General features: G+C 39.0%; 1 protein-coding gene across 1 annotated transcript in view; it reads right to left on the bottom strand.

Annotated features, from left to right (window-relative positions):
* Positions 1–1,994: 1,994 nt before the first annotated feature.
* The window catches only part of LOC120559874 (G protein-coupled receptor 137Ba-like), a 64,308-nt gene continuing 49,061 nt past the window's right edge, over positions 1,995–17,241 (bottom strand). Inside the window, exons 4-8 of the mRNA XM_039801942.1 lie at positions 17,033–17,048; positions 15,002–15,208; positions 6,821–7,000; positions 5,761–5,882; positions 1,995–2,405 (exon numbers count right to left, since the gene is read on the bottom strand). Coding sequence (XP_039657876.1) covers positions 2,285–2,405; positions 5,761–5,882; positions 6,821–7,000; positions 15,002–15,208; positions 17,033–17,048 — 646 coding nt within the window. The 3' untranslated portion in view covers positions 1,995–2,284. The remainder of the gene's footprint in view (positions 2,406–5,760; positions 5,883–6,820; positions 7,001–15,001; positions 15,209–17,032; positions 17,049–17,241) is intronic.

The following is a 17,241-nucleotide window of genomic DNA, read 5'->3' as shown; positions in this document are numbered from 1 at the left end:
GCACGTTTTCTTAAAAAATGCGATGGAATATGCGGGATATTTATGCTATTTTATGCGCTGAAATTGTGGGAACTTGCAAAAATTGTGGTTTGATGAAAAAGAGAAAAATTGAAAAAAGTTAACTCAAAAAAGTCAACTTTCTGCTAAGATATACAGCACAGGCCAAAAGTTTGGACACATCTTCTCATTCAATGCGTTTCCTTTTTATTTTCATGACTATTTACATTGTAGATTCTCACTGAAGGCATCAAAACTATGAATGAACACATATGGAATTATTATAAAAAAACATGTCTTATATTTTTGATTCTTCAAAGTAGCCACCCTTTGCTTTTTTGATAACCCTGCAAACCCTTGGTGTTCTCTCAATGAGCTTCGTGAGGTAGTCACCTGAAATGGTTTTACCTTCACAGGTGTGCTTTGTCAGGGTTCATTAGTGGAAGTTTTTCCCTTATTAATAAAAAAGCAAAGGGTGGCTACTTTGAAGAATCTAAAATATAAGACATGTTTTCAGTTATTTCACACTTTTTTGTTAAGTCCATAATTCCATATGTGTTCATTCATAGTTTTGATGCCTTCAGTGAGAATCTACAATGTAAATAGTCATGAAAATAAAAAGGAAACACATTGAATGAGAAGGCGTGTCCAAACTTTTGGCCTGTACTGTATATTATGTGAGTTTTTTTGCCAAGAAAATGCACGGATTATGAAATCATGCAAGCTCCGCATATTTTGCGCCGAAATCGGCAATTTATGCAGCAAAAGTTCAGACTTTTGCTGATTATTCGTTGAATTATGCGATTGCATAATCACGTTTTTTCTGGAGGGACTGATTAATACTAATGATTAAAAATAAATGAAACAAAGCTTTCGATACTGATTTGGACGTCAACTAACGTCGGCAACGATCGAAGCGTTGAAGCTCCGAAACGTTTGGGTAAACGTGGGGGAAAGGTTAAAGAAACACGTTCAATCTCTCTCGTAGGATCCTTTCCTTAATGCCGTCACACGCCCCTTCTCGCGCAATACTGGACCAAGTTTAAAGATTGTTGTCCGCAAACGTAGGAAAATAGTTTGGAAAAATACCCAAGTGACCCCTTCTAACTTGTGGAGACTTAGTGTGAGTTCATTGGGAATCATTATCTCACTACAAAACAAAGAAAACCTCCCCAAAATGATCGGGAAACATTCTCTAAAACATTCATCACGACATCGTCTACGTACATGTTGAGTCTCTAAAACACGATTCTTGTTCTGAAGCAGGGCTCCTACGCAGAGTTACTCCGGATCGCTGGGATCGATTGTTTGGCCTTTCTTTAAACCAATCACAGTTGTCTTGGGCGGTGCTGTACTGTATCTTTAGTCTCTTTTATATAGGCCTTAGTGGTCCCCTAATACTGTATCTGAAGTCTCTTTTATATAGGCCTTAGTGGTCCCCTAATACTGTATCTTTAGTCTCTTTTATATAGGCCTTAGTGGTCCCCTAATACTGTATCTGAAGTCTCTTTTATATAGACCTTAGTGGTCCCCTAATACTGTATCTGAAGTCTCTTTTATATAGACCTTAGTGGTCCACTAATACTGTATCTGAAGTCTCTTTTATATAGGCCTTAGTGGTCCCCTAATACTGTATCTGAAGTCTCTTTTATATAGACCTTAGTGGTCCCCTAATACTGTATCTGAAGTCTCTTTTATATAGACCTTAGTGGTCCCCTAATACTGTATCTGAAGTCTCTTTTATATAGACCTTAGTGGTCCTCTAATACTGTATCTGAAGTCTCTTTTATATAGACCTTAGTGGTCCCCTAATACTGTATCTGAAGTCTCTTTTATATAGACCCTAGTGGTCTATTAAGTGCCTTAAACCTGCATCCTAGGGTTGAATGCACTTAACTGTAAGTCGCTTTGGATAAGAGCCTCAGCTAAATGACATGTAATGTAATGTAAAGTTGACATTTTCAGCGTGGAGCTCACTAGCTCGAAGTTCGTTGTTGTTTCCCGAAGACAACGGCAACACACACAGAGAGAGAGAGAGAGAGAGAGAGCGGACAGGAAGTCAGGTTCTATCCTGGAAATGAGCTCCCGTTGATCCGGACTAACCTGACTGCGAGGAACCCTGCGTAACATCCTGGTATTTATTTTTATTTGTTAATGTTTTTTTTTTCTTTTTCTGTCTACTGTGACTCCACAAACCTTTTCACATCAGAGATGATAAGAAACACAATAACCGATGGGCGTCAAAGTGCAAAGAGTGGCGACGATGCTGTAACGGTGAAGAGGGGGATCATGGGTAAGGGTGGAGCTCCCCGGCGGTGGCGGCGGTCGTCAGGCGCTGCTCGTCGCCGTTGGTGTGCACGGTGAAGCTGCTGTGGCGGCTGCCCCAGTCGTAGCAGTCGGAGGAGAGGCTGTCGGAGGAGAGACCACACACGTTCAGCCCAGGACTGCCAGACACTGGAAGACCAACTTCTAACCACGATCGTTTCTTATTTTTGGAATTCATGGCCAATAAACCTTGTGTATACGAAGTTATACCTCATTTTTTTTTTGTTAAAAAAAAGCTGAAATTAGTAATAATTTTGACTAATGTTAGAGGAACGTACGTTGATGGATAATCAGAGGCTGGTGTACAGTATGTCAAAGTTTAGTCAGGATACCTTTAAACCATTTACATTATTTTCTCTCAGCTCCCAGCTAACGTTAAACACATACAGTACAGGCCAAAAGTTTGGACACACCTTCTCATTCAATGCGTTTCCTTTTTATTTTCATGACTATTTACATTGTAGATTCTCACTGAAGGCATCAAAACTATGAATGAACACATATGGAATTATGTACTTAACAAAAAAGTGTGAAATAACTGAAAACATGTCTTATATTTTAGATTCTTCAAAGTAGCCACCCTTTGCTTTTTTATTAATAAGGGAAAAACTTCCACTAATGAACCCTGACAAAGCACACCTGTGAAGGTAAAACCATTTCAGGTGACTACCTCATGAAGCTCATTGAGAGAACACCAAGGGTTTGCAGAGTTATCAAAAAAAGCAAAGCGTGGCTACTTTGAAGAATCTAAAATATAAGACATGTTTTCAGTTATTTCACACTTTTTTGTTAAGTACATAATTCCATATGTGTTCATTCATAGTTTTGATGCCTTCAGTGAGAATCTACAATGTAAATAGTCATGAAAATAAAAAGGAAACGCATCGAATGAGAAGGTGTGTCCAAACTTTTGGCCTGTACTGTACATGTAATAGTCATCATATGGGAAGACTGGGGATCGTTGCAGGACTACAACTAAGATTCCTTTTGCAGACTGATCTCTATAAGTGGCGTATGTACGACGCGCCAATCCGTATGCTATTTAGGCGTGTTACCAAGACGCATAATCGCTTTTTAGCGTGTTTATCAACGCAATTCGCTCGCCATTGACCTACGTTACGAGGGAATAGCCATAGCGAGTAGTATAAAGGGACGTAGGTCCACAGAGGGAGGTTGGTTGGGGGGTGGAGAGGTAAAGCACAGGACTTTCACCCAGGAGAGCCAGGATCGGGTCCCATGTGTGGCGATTTTCAGCTGTTTTTATTTTTTTAAGCCTTCCCCCGATGTTTCTTTCCTAAACCCAACCGTTTATTGTTTTCCTAAGCGTGTTTTTGTCGTTTCTTTTTGTGTTTTTGTCGTTTTTTTTTAGTGTTACTAAAGCCTTTCCCTGTGTTCCTTTCCTAAACCCAACCTTTTCTTTTTTCTTTTCTTTTTTTCACGCGCGTCTGACGTTGTTCTCGCGATTAGACGCCACGTGGCGTGTGTGTTTACATCCGCTGTATACAGCGTAGACGTACAGGTGGAGAGCTGAAAACGCGTCCAGATAACACGCCACTTGGCTTTAGGAAAGTTGGCGTGTATGTTTACGCGAAGTCATGATGCCACGTTGCCTTTTTGAGAAATGTAACCAAGCTAGCTATCTACTGCTAGCGTTAGCGTAAAAGGGGAACATTTGATTTTTTTTTTTTTTAGAGAGAAAAAAAATTTGTTTGGAAAAAAAAACATCAAACTTTGGAATCAAAAAGCGTTAAAAGAAGCTTTAAAGAAATTAAAAAAACATTTAAAAAAGCAGCAAATGTCGAAAAATAATTTCCCTTGTCCGTTCAGGCCAAGCCCCCGAGGAACCGTATCGGGGCTATCGGCTAACGTTAGCGTTGGCTAGTAGCACGACATGATGAATGAACGAATGCGAGCCGTCAAAACAAAAAAAAGTGGAAATAAATTTAATTATAAATTTATTAAAAAGTGTTAAAAAAACATTTCTTTCTTACTCGCATGTCTGCAACTCATTCTGTTAAAAACTAATCCTAAGAATATCGGTTACATCCCTTTTCAGTAAATATAAAAAACTCTAGAACTGCTCCCTCTTAGTGGACTAATCAGTGGTTCTGGTCTTAGTCAACTTAGATCTCTGTACTCCATTAGTCATGTCTGATGCTGTTTTCATGCTGAATGACTTATTACCAAGAAACGTACGAGCTCATCTCTGGTAAACACAAGAATTAAAGTGGTGCTTTTAGCACGACTCTTTGCGGAGAAACTCAGACTTACAGATCTGTCGATTAAATCAACTAATCGATCAGTCGGTACGATTGAATGAGTGTTAGTCGACTGAGAATCTCTTCAATCGAGCAGCGCCCTAGTACAAAACTTTATTGGTTATGTCACGGGGCGGAAGTGGACGTTTTTATTTGAGCATGCTTTTATTGGATTGCTGTGTTTTTATTGTTTGCTGTGATTTTTTTTAATCTTTTTATTGCATGCTTTTATTCTGAAATGTGAGTGTTTGCATTGTCGGTCACTTCCGCCACTGAACATTCTTAGCAGGCCTAATCAGGCTAAATCACTTTCACCTGGGGGTGAGAGGGTAGTTGATTGGCCCTAGTATAAACGGGCAGGACCTTAGAAAAAAAAAGAGAGGGGAGGCACATGGGACAAGCAGAGGCCTTGGTGAACACGAGGAAGGCCTGAGAGACATCCAGGAAGGCGTGGAGATACGACAGAACGCCCGGAACGAGCGGCGAAGCAGGTGGGAGCTCGGACAAAGACACAAAGGGAAACCACCTTAGAGCGGCCTGAAGCTACAGCGAAGGAACCCAAACACCGACCGCTAGCGGAGGAAGTGGGAGAGTGTGGAGCTCTCCCTTCCGCGCAAGTCCCGTTTTGTGACCGGTGTTGGGTGGGGATAAACGAGATGAAGTGGTAACCGTTGACCCGAGGAGGGCCGCATAAGGAGAGGAAACTGGTTGCCAGCAGAACCCTGTGGACTTCGTGGACTTTGTAAAGTCAAGACTCCCATTCTGTTTGGACTGTTTTTTTAGTCGATTTTTAATTAGTCGGTTTAGTTTTTTTTTTTTTTTGTACATTTTATTGTTTTATTCTTGTTTAAAATAAATTGGTTTCTGAAACTTCTTGTTTTACTCATTGTTTTAAAATACACTTTTTACTGCTCTCCCCTGGAACAAAGAACCTGTTTTTACCCTTTTACTGGTTGTAGTTTTAAAGAGGTCCTAGGCCTCAATAAAACCTAGGTGGCGTTGTCGGCCCTTTTTTATCCCTATATTTATATTTTATCAGTTTTTTTTTATATATATATATATATATATATTTGATATTTTAAGTTTAAAACTTTTACCTTTAAAACCCCCCCCCGTTTATTACAGTTATATTATTATAATCACTGATTACAGCAGCAGTAGCCAGCGGTGGGGTTCGTACCTCGCTGATGCATTCTGGGGGGGAATGCTCCAGGCCAGGTCGTCGTCGCTGTCGTAGCGCCGAGGGTTGTCGAAGAAATATCCTCTGGAGGAGAGAACGTGGTTCGGGATCCCCGCAGCGCTCTGGGGACACAAAGGAGTCGCCGTGAATACACCTGAACGCCGACAGCCATTCTTCCCAAGTCAGGGAAACGTTTACTGGTCGGTTTGTCATGTCGGGAGAAATGTTTCAGGAGATGTTAGTGACTAATCAGGCGGACGAAATTCACCATCACCGAACTCCACCAGACTCCATGTAAATAATCAGGACTTTTATCACCGTAAAAAAAAAAAACACCCCAAAAAAAAAAAACTACCAAAAACCCGTCTTTGTTCATCTTTCAACTGTTCCAACAATCACCGCTCTGGTTTGGTTGACATAAACTCTTAATTCACCCATTTACATGTGGAGATATGCTGGCTCTATACACGTAAAAGTCCCTGATTATTTCAAGGAGTCTGGTGGAGATATGCTGGCTCTATACACGCTAAAAGTCCTGATTATTTACATGGAGTCTGGTGGAGATATGCTGGCTCTATACACGCTAAAAGTCCTGATTATTTACATGGAGTCTGGTGGAGATATGCTGGCTCTATACACACTAAAAGTCCTGATTATTTACATGGAGTCTGGTGGAGATATGCTGGCTCTATACACACTAAAAGTCCTGATTATTTACATGGAGTCTGGTGGAGTTTGGTGATGGTGATGTCGGGGCTGTTTCATGTTAAACTAAAAGGATCTTACTCTTTAACTAAAAGGTCTATCTCTGTAGGGATCCATCCCATAATGTTGCCAGGCACTTAGAATAATAATCTGAGTCTGTCAGCAGCAACAACAGAACTCAATCGCTCAATACTGTTTATTATTATTATTCTATTTCTCCCATGCTTCCTTGGTGGGATGAACTAAGACGCGAGGAAGGGAAGCAAGTGAAGATACCAAGGATGCAATTTAATGACCTGAGACGTTGACCATCCCTAGAGGAACTTCTACGGCTTCAAAAAGGCAGAGGACTGACCCGTTCCTGAGGCGGCCGGCGCACCCTGAAGAAGAAGACGACCAGCGATGTCGGCAGCAGCTCCCAGACGAACAGAATCACCCCGAACACGACGTAGCCGCCGTCTCCTAGCGACGAGCGGAGGTCCGCCTGCAGACACAAACACAGGGCAACGATTACTACAGCTTCAATCCACTTTTTAATTTGTTATTTTACCTTTATTTTACCAGGGAAAAGAATCACATTGAGATTACAATCTCTTTCACTAGTGAGCCCTGGCCAAGAAGGCAGCACATAGAGCACACGTGTCAAACTCGAGGCCCGCGGGCCAAATCCGGCCCCTTTCAGATTGTGATCCGGCCCATATATCAATTTAGGTTGAATAAATAAAAAATAAAAAAATAAAATAATAAAAAAAATAATAAAATAATATAAAATAATATAAAATAAAATAATATAAATAAAATATAATAATAAAATAAATTTTTGGCCCGCCTAGTTTTTGTAGCTTTTTCTGAAGTTTTTGTCGCTTTTGGTGCCTTTTTTGCGACATTTTTTCTACTTTTTCTGACGTTTTTGGGGTCTTTTCTGGCTTTTTTTTTTCCAATGTTTTTGTTGCTTTTTTGACTTTTTTTTCCCGCTTTGTTCTTTGATGGCTAAGTTACTTTTTGGGGGGCTTTACGTTGACCAAACTGTAAGTGAAAAAGGTTATATGAGAGACCCAATAATCCAGTAAAAGACTTTTTCGATGAAATAAAAGCATGTGAATAAATTAAACGTGTCTGGCCCTTCGATGTCATTCTCATTTTCCAGTGTGGCCCTCTGGGAAGTTTAGTTTGACGCCTCCTGACATAGAGGACACACTTTAACAGACAACAAGTAACAGAGAGACAGGGATTAAAAACAGAAAATCACATTTTAAAAACAAGCGCAGACATGTTGATGTATTTGATTTGGGAAGGACTTGAACTCAGCATGTGAAACTCATTCCATGAAGTGGGAGCACTGTAACTAAAAGCAGTTTTGCCAAATTCTGCTTCAGTTTGAGGAACATCATACAGTATGTATCTACTTGGTCTTGAGATTGTATTCAGATCTACTAGGTGCTAAAAAAAGGTGTAGTTAAATATGAGGGAGTGTGTCCAGTTATTGATTTGTACACAAAGGTCAACCAATGTTTGAGCCATTTCATAGAATACACAGTGATGGGTAGAGTGCTTTGCATGCATTATTTTTGAGTTTTTGGTCGTAATTAATAAACAATGCACAATAAACAAACCGTAACAGTCACAAAATACCCTCCCTCCCTTAACCAACAATTGTCTCGGAGGACTATAAATGAGTAAGTAAATAAGCTTTGCAAAACTGAAGAAACTGAAGAAAAGGTAGACTCAACCATAGATATAGTTCTATATCTATGGACTCAACCAGCTTTTTCCTGACTGGATCTGAAATAAAAACCCAGCATTCATTTCAATTTAGTGAGTAACTGCTCAATATGCAAATTAAAAGACATGTCTTTCTCCAGTGTAAATCCCAGGTTATGTGTATGAGCAAACTAATTCGATTGGCCTGGCCTGTGATGTGTGGAGGTGAGGCAGGGAAGGTCCAGGCTAGTGAAAAACATTTATTCGGGCTACGTTTAGACGGAAACGATCTGAAGAGAAAACGCAAAAGTGGCGTTGCGTTCTCACTTTTTATTCCGCGTTTAGATGAGAGTTTTTTGGGGGGGGCAATCTGCGTGCGAGAATATTAAGAGAATATGAAGAGAATATTAAGAGAATAAGAAGAGAATATTAAGAGAATATTAAGAGAATAAGAAGAGAATATTAAGAGAATATTAAGAGAATAAGAAGAGAATATTAACAGAATATTAACAGAATATTAACAGAATAAAAAGAGAATATTAAGAGAATAAGAAGAGAATATTAAGAGAATAAAAAGAGAATATTAAGAGAATAAGAAGAGAATATTAAGAGAATATTAAGAGAATAAGAAGAGAATAAGAAGAGAATATTAAGAGAATAAGAAGAGAATATTAAGAGAATATTAAGAGAATATTAAGAGAATAAGAAGAGAATAAGAAGAGAATATTAAGAGAATATTAAGAGAATATTAAGAGAATAAGAAGAGAATATTAAGAGAATAAGAAGAGAATAAGAAGAGAATAAGAAGAGAATATTAGGCAAGGCAAGGCAGCTTTATTTGTAGAGCACATTTCAGCAACAGGGCAATTCAAAGTGCTTTACATAAAACATTAAAGAGCAGTTAGAAAACAATTTAAAACAATTTAAAACATTAATAAACAAATTAAAACAAGAATAAAATTGATAGTGCAGTATAAGAATAAAAGTTACAGTGCAGTATAAGAAATTAAAGTTAATAAAATAGATTATTTAAAGAAAAGCAACATCAAAAAGATAGGTCTTTAGCTTAGATTTAAAAGAACTGAGAGTTGGAGCAGACCTGCAGGTTTCTGGGAGTTTGTTCCAGATGTGTGGAGCATAAAAACTGAACGCTGCTTCCCCCTGTTTAGTTCTGACTCTGGGGACAACAAGTAGACCTGTCCCAGACGACCTGAGAGGTCTGGGTGGGTCATAGTGTAGCAGACCTGTCCCAGACGACCTGAGAGGTCTGGGTGGGTCATAGTGTAGCAGACCTGTCCCAGACGACCTGAGAGGTCTGGGTGGGTCATAGTGTAGTAGACCTGTCCCAGACCACCTGAGAGGTCTGGGTGGGTCATAGTGTAGCAGACCTGTCCCAGACCACCTGAGAGGTCTGGGTGGGTCACGGTGTAGCAGACCTGTCCCAGACCACCTGAGAGGTCTGGGTGGGTCATAGTGTAGTAGACCTGACCCAGACCACCTGAGAGGTCTGGGGGTCATAGTGTAGCAGACCTGTCCTAGACCACCTGAGAGGTCTGGGTGGGTCATAGTGTAGTAGCCTGTCCCAGACCACCTGAGAGGTCTGGGTGGGTCATAGTGTAGTAGACCTGTCCCAGACCACCTGAGAGGTCTGGGTGGGTCATAGTGTAGCAGACCTGTCCCAGACCACCTGAGAGGTCTGGGTGGGTCATCAGTGTAGTCAGACCTGTCCCAGACCACCTGAGAGGTCTGGGTGGGTCATAGTGTAGTAGACCTGTCCCAGACCACCTGAGAGGTCTGGGTGGGTCATAGTGTAGTAGACCTGTCCCAGACCCCTGAGAGGTCTGGGTGGGTCATAGTGTAGTAACCTGTCCCAGACCACCTGAGAGGTCTGGGTGGGTCATAGTGTAGTAGACCTGTCCCAGACCACCTGAGAGGTCTGGGTGGGCCGCAGTGTAGTAGCAGATCAGAAATGTATTTTGGCCCTAAACCGTTTAGTGATTTATAAACCAGTAAAAGTATTTTGAAATCAATCTTTGAGGCACTGGAAGCCAGTGTAGAGACTTCAGTACTGGAGTGATGTGATCCACTTTCCTGGTTTTAGTGAGGACTCGAGCAGCAGCGTTCTGAATCAGCTGCAGCTGTCTGATTGATTTTTAGGGAGACCTGTAAAGACCTCGTTACAGTAGTCAAGTCTACTGAAGATAAAAAGCATGGACAAGTTTTTCCAGATCTTGCTGAGACATAAGTCCTTTAACCCTTGATATATTTTTAAGGTGATAATAGGCTGATTTTTTAATTATGTTAATGTGGCTGTTAAAATTCAGGTCTGAGTCCATGACTACACCAAGATTTCTGGCTTTGTCTGTTGTTTTTAACATTGTCGTTTGAAGCTGAGCTGACTTTCAATCGTTCTTCTTTTTAACTTTACTCCAAAAAAAAAAAAACCCCCCTTTCTCCTCCTTAAATTAATTTAAGAAAGTTCTGGCACATCCAATCATTAATTTGTTCAATGCACATATTTAATTGTTGTATTGGGCTATAGTTCCCTGGTGATAAGGTTATGTAAATTTGTGTGTCATCTGCATAACTAGGTGTTATTTTTTTGTTGTTTTCCATAATCTGAGCCAGTGGAAGCATGTAGATGTTGAACAGAAGAGGCCCCAGAACTGAGCCTTGGGGAACTCCGCACGTCATATTTGTATGCTCAGATGTATAATTACCTATAGACACAAAGTAGTCCCTATTCTTTAAATAGGATTCAAACCACTTTAGTAATGAGCCAGAAAGACCAACCCAGTTTTCCAATCGGTCAAGCAATATGTCATGGTCTACTGTATCAAATGCAGCACTAAGATCAAGTAATACTAAGACTGAAATTTTGCCACTATCTGTGTTTAAGTGGATGTCATTAAAGACTTTAACAAGAGCCGTCTCAGTGCTGTGGTGTGGTCGAAAACCTGACTGGAAGGCATCAAAACTGTTGTTTAGTGATAAGAAAAGGTTGAGTTGTTGAAAAACCACTTTTTCTATGATTTTACTTAAAAATGGAAGGTTTGATATTGGCCTATAGTTGCTCATTAGTGTCGTGTCTAGATTGTTCTTTTTTAGGAGTGGCTTGATGACTGCAGTTTTCAGGGCCTGTGGAAAGATACCTGAGAGCAGAGACGTATTTACAATATTTAGAAGATCAGAAGCCAAACACTTCGAAACATTTTTGAAAACACCCGTTGGTAGAATATCAAGGCAACAGGAGGAGGTTGTCAGCTGTTGTATAATGTCCTCCAGGTTTTTAAGGTTGATCGTATGAAATTGTGTCATGTTGGAATTAGTTTTGTATGCGGCATACTGTGACAACACATATCCTGTACTTGATATGGAGGCACTGACTGTTTGTCTAATTTTCTGAATTTTGTCTGTGAAGAAGGAGGCAAAGTCATTGCAAGCCTTGGTAGACAACAGCTCAGATGCTACTGGTACTGGAGGGTTGGTTAATCTATCAACAGTAGCAAACAAAGCACGTGAATTATTATTGTTCTGGCGATAATGTCAGAGAAAAAGGACCGTCTTGCATTCTTAGTTCCAGATTATAAATGCGAAGTCTCCTTATAAGTGTTATAGTGGACCTTGGAGATTGGATTTTCGCCAACTGCGCGCTCAGCTTTTCGACACTCTTATTTTTCTGTTCTCACACCTATAACATTTCTCCATGGAGATCTTTTCTTACCAGAGACAGCTTTAACCTTAGTGGGAGCAATAGCATCCATAACATTCGTAATTTTACGGTTGAAATTATCTACCAGCTCAGTGACTGAGACCCCAGTGAGGGTGGGTGTAGAGGAGAAAAGCTGAATGAATGATTCACTGGTGTTTTCAGTGATATACCGTTTTCTGATTATTAAGAGAATAAGAGCAGCAGATTAAAGAGATCACCTGTCTCTCTGTGTGTGTGTGTGTGTGTGTGTGTGTGTGTGTGTGTGTGTGTGTGTGTGTGTGTGTGTGTGTGTGAGAGTGTGTGTGTGTGATTAAAGAGATCACCTGTCTCTGTGTGTGTGTGTGTGTGTGTGTGTGTGTGTGTGTGTGAGTGTGTGTGTGTGTGTGTGTGTGTGTGATAAAGAGATCAACGGTGGGTGGGGTTGTGTGTGTGTGTGTGTGTGTGTGTGAGTAAGAAAGTGTGTGTGTGTGTGTGTGTGTGTGTGTGTGTGTGTGTGTGTGTGTGTGTGTGTGTGTGTGTGTGTGTGATTAAAGAGATCATGTTTCATGTGTGTTTGTTGTGTGTGTGTGTAAAAAAACTGTCATATCAATAGGATGGTGTTCGTGCCACAGTTACACCCCCACATGAATCATAACACACCACACACACACACACACACACACAACACACACACACACACACACACACACACACACACACACACCAACAACAACACAAGACACACAGACAAACACACACACACACACATACAACACACACACACACACACAGCACACACAATACACACACACACACACACACACACATACACACAACACACACAAAACACACACACACACACACAGCACACACAATACACACAAAAACACACACACACACACACACACAACACACACACACACACACACACACAACACACAATACACACCCACAACAACACACACACACAACACACAACACACAACACACAATAACACACAAAAACACCACACACACAAAAACAACAAAAAAACAACACACACACACACACACAACAAACACACAAAAAACAAACACAAACAACACACAAAACAACACACAAAACAAAACAAAAAAAAAGACAAAAACACAAACACAAAAACAAAACAAAAAAACAACACAAAAACAAAAAAACAAAAAAAAAAAAAGAAAAAGAGAAAAAAGAGAAAAAAAAGAAAAAAAAGAAGAAAAAGAGAGAGAAAAAAAAAGAAAAAGAGAAAAAGAGAAAAAGAAAAGAGAAAAAAAAAAAGAAAAAAAAATAAGAAGAGAATAAAAAAAGAAGAGAAATAAGAAAAGAATAAGAAGAGAAATTAAGAGAATAAAAGAATAAGAAAAAAAAAGAAAAAAAAGAATAAAAGAAAAGAAAAGAAAGAGAAAAGAAGAAATTAAGAGAACAAGAAGAAATTAAGAATAAAAGAGAATAAGAAGAGAATAAAGAGAATAAAAGAGAAAAGAATAAAGAGAAAAAGATAAAAAAAAATAAAGAATAAGAAGAGAATATTAAGAGAATAAGAAGAAAGAAAAGAGAACAAAAGAAACATAAGAGAACATTAAGAGAACAAGAAGAAAAAAAAAAGAGAATAAGAAGAGAATATGAGAAAAGAAGAGAACATTAAGAACATTAAGAGAATAAAAAGAACATTAAGAGAATAAGAAGAGAATATTAAAAAACAAAGAGAATAAAAGAGAATAAGAAGAGAATATTAAGAAAAGAAGAGAACATTAAGAGAATTAAGAAAAGAAGAGAATATAAGAGAATAAGAAGAGAAATTAAGAGAAATAAGAGAATAAGAAGAGAATATTAAGAGAACATTAAGAGAACAAAAGAGAACAAGAGAGAAAAAGAAAAGAAAAGAAAAGAAAAAGAAAAAAGAGAATAAAGAGAAAAAAAAAGAACAAGAAGAGAATAAGAAGAGAATAAGAAGAGAATATAAGAACAAGAAGAGAACATTAAGAGAACAAAGAGAATAAAAGAGAATAAGAAGAGAACAAGAAGAGAATAAGAAGAGAACATTAAGAGAATAAGAAGAGAATAAAGAACAAAAGAGAACAAGAAGAGAATAATAAGAGAATAAGAAAGAAACATTAATAGAACAAAAAGAGAATAATAAGAGAATAAGAAGAGAAATTAAGAGAATAAGAAGAGAACAGTAAGAGAATATTAAGAGAATAAGAAGAGAATATTAAGAGAATATTAAAGAACAAGAAGAGAATAAGAAGAGAATAAGAAGAAATTAAGAGAATAAGAACAGAATAAGAACAGAATAAGAACAGAATATTAAAGAACATAAGAGAAAAAAAACATTAAGAGAATAAGAAGAGAACATTAAGAGAAAAGAAGAGAATAAGAAGAGAATAAGAAGAGAACATTAAGAGAACAAGAAGAGAATATTAAGAACAAAAGAGAAAGAGAACATTAAGAGAAAAAAGCAATAATAATAGAACAAAAAGAGAATATTAAGAGAATATTAAGAGAATATTAAGAGAATAAGAAGAGAATAAGAAGAGAATAAGAAGAGAATAATAAGAGAATATTAAGAGAATAAGAAGAGAATATTAAGAGAATATTAAGAGAATATTAAGAGAATAAGAAGAGAATATTAAGAGAATATTAAGAGAATATTAAGAGAATAAGAAGAGAATAAGAAGAGAATATTAAGAGAATAAGAAGAGAATAAGAAGAGAATAATAAGAGAATATTAAGAGAATAAGAAGAGAATAATAAGAGAATATTAAGAGAATAAGAAGAGAATAAGAAGAGAATATTAAGAGAATAAGAAGAGAATATTAAGAGAATAATAAGAGAATAAGAAGAGAATAATAAGAGAATATTAAGAGAATAAGAAGAGAATAAGAAGAGAATATGAAGAGAATATTAAGAGAATAAGAAGAGAATATTAAGAGAATATTAAGAGAATAAGAAGAGAATATTAAGAGAATAAGAAGAGAATATTAAGAGAATAAGAAGAGAGTATTAAGAGAATATTAAGAGAATAAGAAGAGAATATTAAGAGAATATTAAGAGAATAAGAAGAGAATATTAAGAGAATATTAAGAGAATAAGAAGAGAACAGACAGTACAGAGTGAAGAGGTTGGACGTGTACCTTTGACTCCAGGTAGATGTTGGCCAGCGACATCTTGGCGACCTTGTAGAGGCAGACGGAGAGCGAGACAGCGCAGAGGACGAACAGGCTGTCGTTGATGGTGACCCTCACCAGGACGATGGTCTTCACGTCGGCCGCGGCCATTTTGACCAGCAGCGCGCAGACCAGATTAACCACGAGGAAGAGAAGGCTGACGCCCAGGAAGACCAGATACAGAAAAAAAAAACAAAACGAACACAAACGAAAACAACAAGAAATAATAAGGAAAGGATAATAAGAAGAAATACTGGAACTAAAAGAAAAACAAGGATAAACGATCACAACAGGGGGGAAAAAATTGACGCCTTTGTTAACGGTTGTCAACCTTAGAAGTCACGGTTTTGACCGCTGGCCTTCCATACGAGGAGAAAGGACACACACAGCTAATGTTAAACACACAGACACGCACACACACAATAACGCTAATGTTAAACACCACAAACAAGAAGAAGATACAGAGGAAATGAGAGACGAACGAGGTCAAATATATGTGACTCTAACAGGCTGACAACATGTAGTAACAGTTAACAACACGTTGACAACACGTCACGCATCGTTAACGTGTTGTCAACGTGTTGTTAACGTGTTAGAATTCACATGTTTTTGACCTCGTTGGCTTTCCATACCGGAGGAGAAGGGACACACACACGTTAATGTTAAACACACAGACACGCACACACACACACGTTAATGTTAAACACGACAACAAGAAGACCAGATACAGGGGAAGTCTGGAGGAAACGGGACGCACACACGTTAACGTTAAACACACAGACACGCACACACGCAGACACACACGTTAACGTTAAACACAACAACAAGAAGACCAGATACAGGGGAAGTCTTGTGAATTCTAACACGTTGACAACACGTTGACAACACGTTAACGGTGCGTGAAAAATTGACGTGTTGTTAACGTGTCAACGTGTTAGAAGTCACGTGTTTTTGACCTCGTTGGCTTTCCATACCGGAGGAGAAGGGACACACACACGTTAATGTTAAACACGACAACAAGAAGACCAGATACAGAGGAAGTCTGGAGTATGGAAAGCCAACGAGGTCAAATACATGTGACTTCTAACACGTTGACAACACGTTGACAACAAGTTGACAACACGTTGACAACACGTCACGCGTCGTTAACGTGTTGTCAACGTGTTAACGTGTTAGAAGTCACATGTTTTTGACCTCGTTGGCTTTCCATACCGGAGGAGAAGGGACACACACACCTTAATGTTAAACACGACAACAAGAAGACCAGATACAGGGGAAGTCTGGAGGAAACGGGACGCACACACGTTAACGTTAAACACACAGACACGCACACACGCAGACACACACGTTAACGTTAAACACAACAACAAGAAGACCAGATACAGGGGAAGTCTGGAGGAGAAGGACACAATACGACAACGCTAATGTTAAACACCTACAACAAGAAGACCGAGATACAGAGGAAATCCGAGAATAGGAAGTTAACGAGGTCAAATACATGTGACTTCTAACACGCTGACAACACGCTGACAACACGTTGATTAACAACGCTGACAACACGCCACCGCCGCTAACGGTTGTCAACGTGTTGTTAACGCGGTTAGAAGTCAGCAGTTTTGACCCGCTGATTTCCATACCGGAGGAGAAGGGACACACACACGTTAATGTTAAACACGACAACAAGAAGACCAGATACAGAGGAAGTCTGAGGAACGGACGCACACGTAACATTAAACACAAGACAACGTCACACACACGCATCCGTAAAACACACAGACACGTAATACACACACACGACAGTTAAACAACAACAGCACAACAACAGCTAACGTAAGTAAACACACACATCACGCTATCATCACAATAACACGCAACATTACACACACGCACCTAACGCAAACAATACAGATATAACGCTAACACAATACACACGCTAACGCAACAAACACAGAGACGCACAACAATAATACGCACGTTAAACACCTACAACAAGAAGACCAGATACAGGGGAAGTCTGAGGAGAAGGGACACACAACACGCAATGTTAAACACCTACAACAAGAAGACCAGATACAGAGGAAGTCGAGAAAGCCAACGCGTCAACACACGCGACTTCCAACACGCTGACAACACGCTGATAACGTCACGCCACCGCTAACGGTTGTCAATGTGTTGTCAACGTGTTAGAAGTCACGTGTTTTTGACCT

The sequence above is a fragment of the Perca fluviatilis genome, chromosome 1 (assembly GCF_010015445.1).
Source record: "Perca fluviatilis chromosome 1, GENO_Pfluv_1.0, whole genome shotgun sequence".
NCBI classification, from domain to species: Eukaryota; Metazoa; Chordata; class Actinopteri; order Perciformes; family Percidae; genus Perca; species Perca fluviatilis.
The sequence above is the reverse complement of the archived record's forward strand: the minus strand, read 5'-3'. Positions and strand labels throughout refer to the sequence as shown.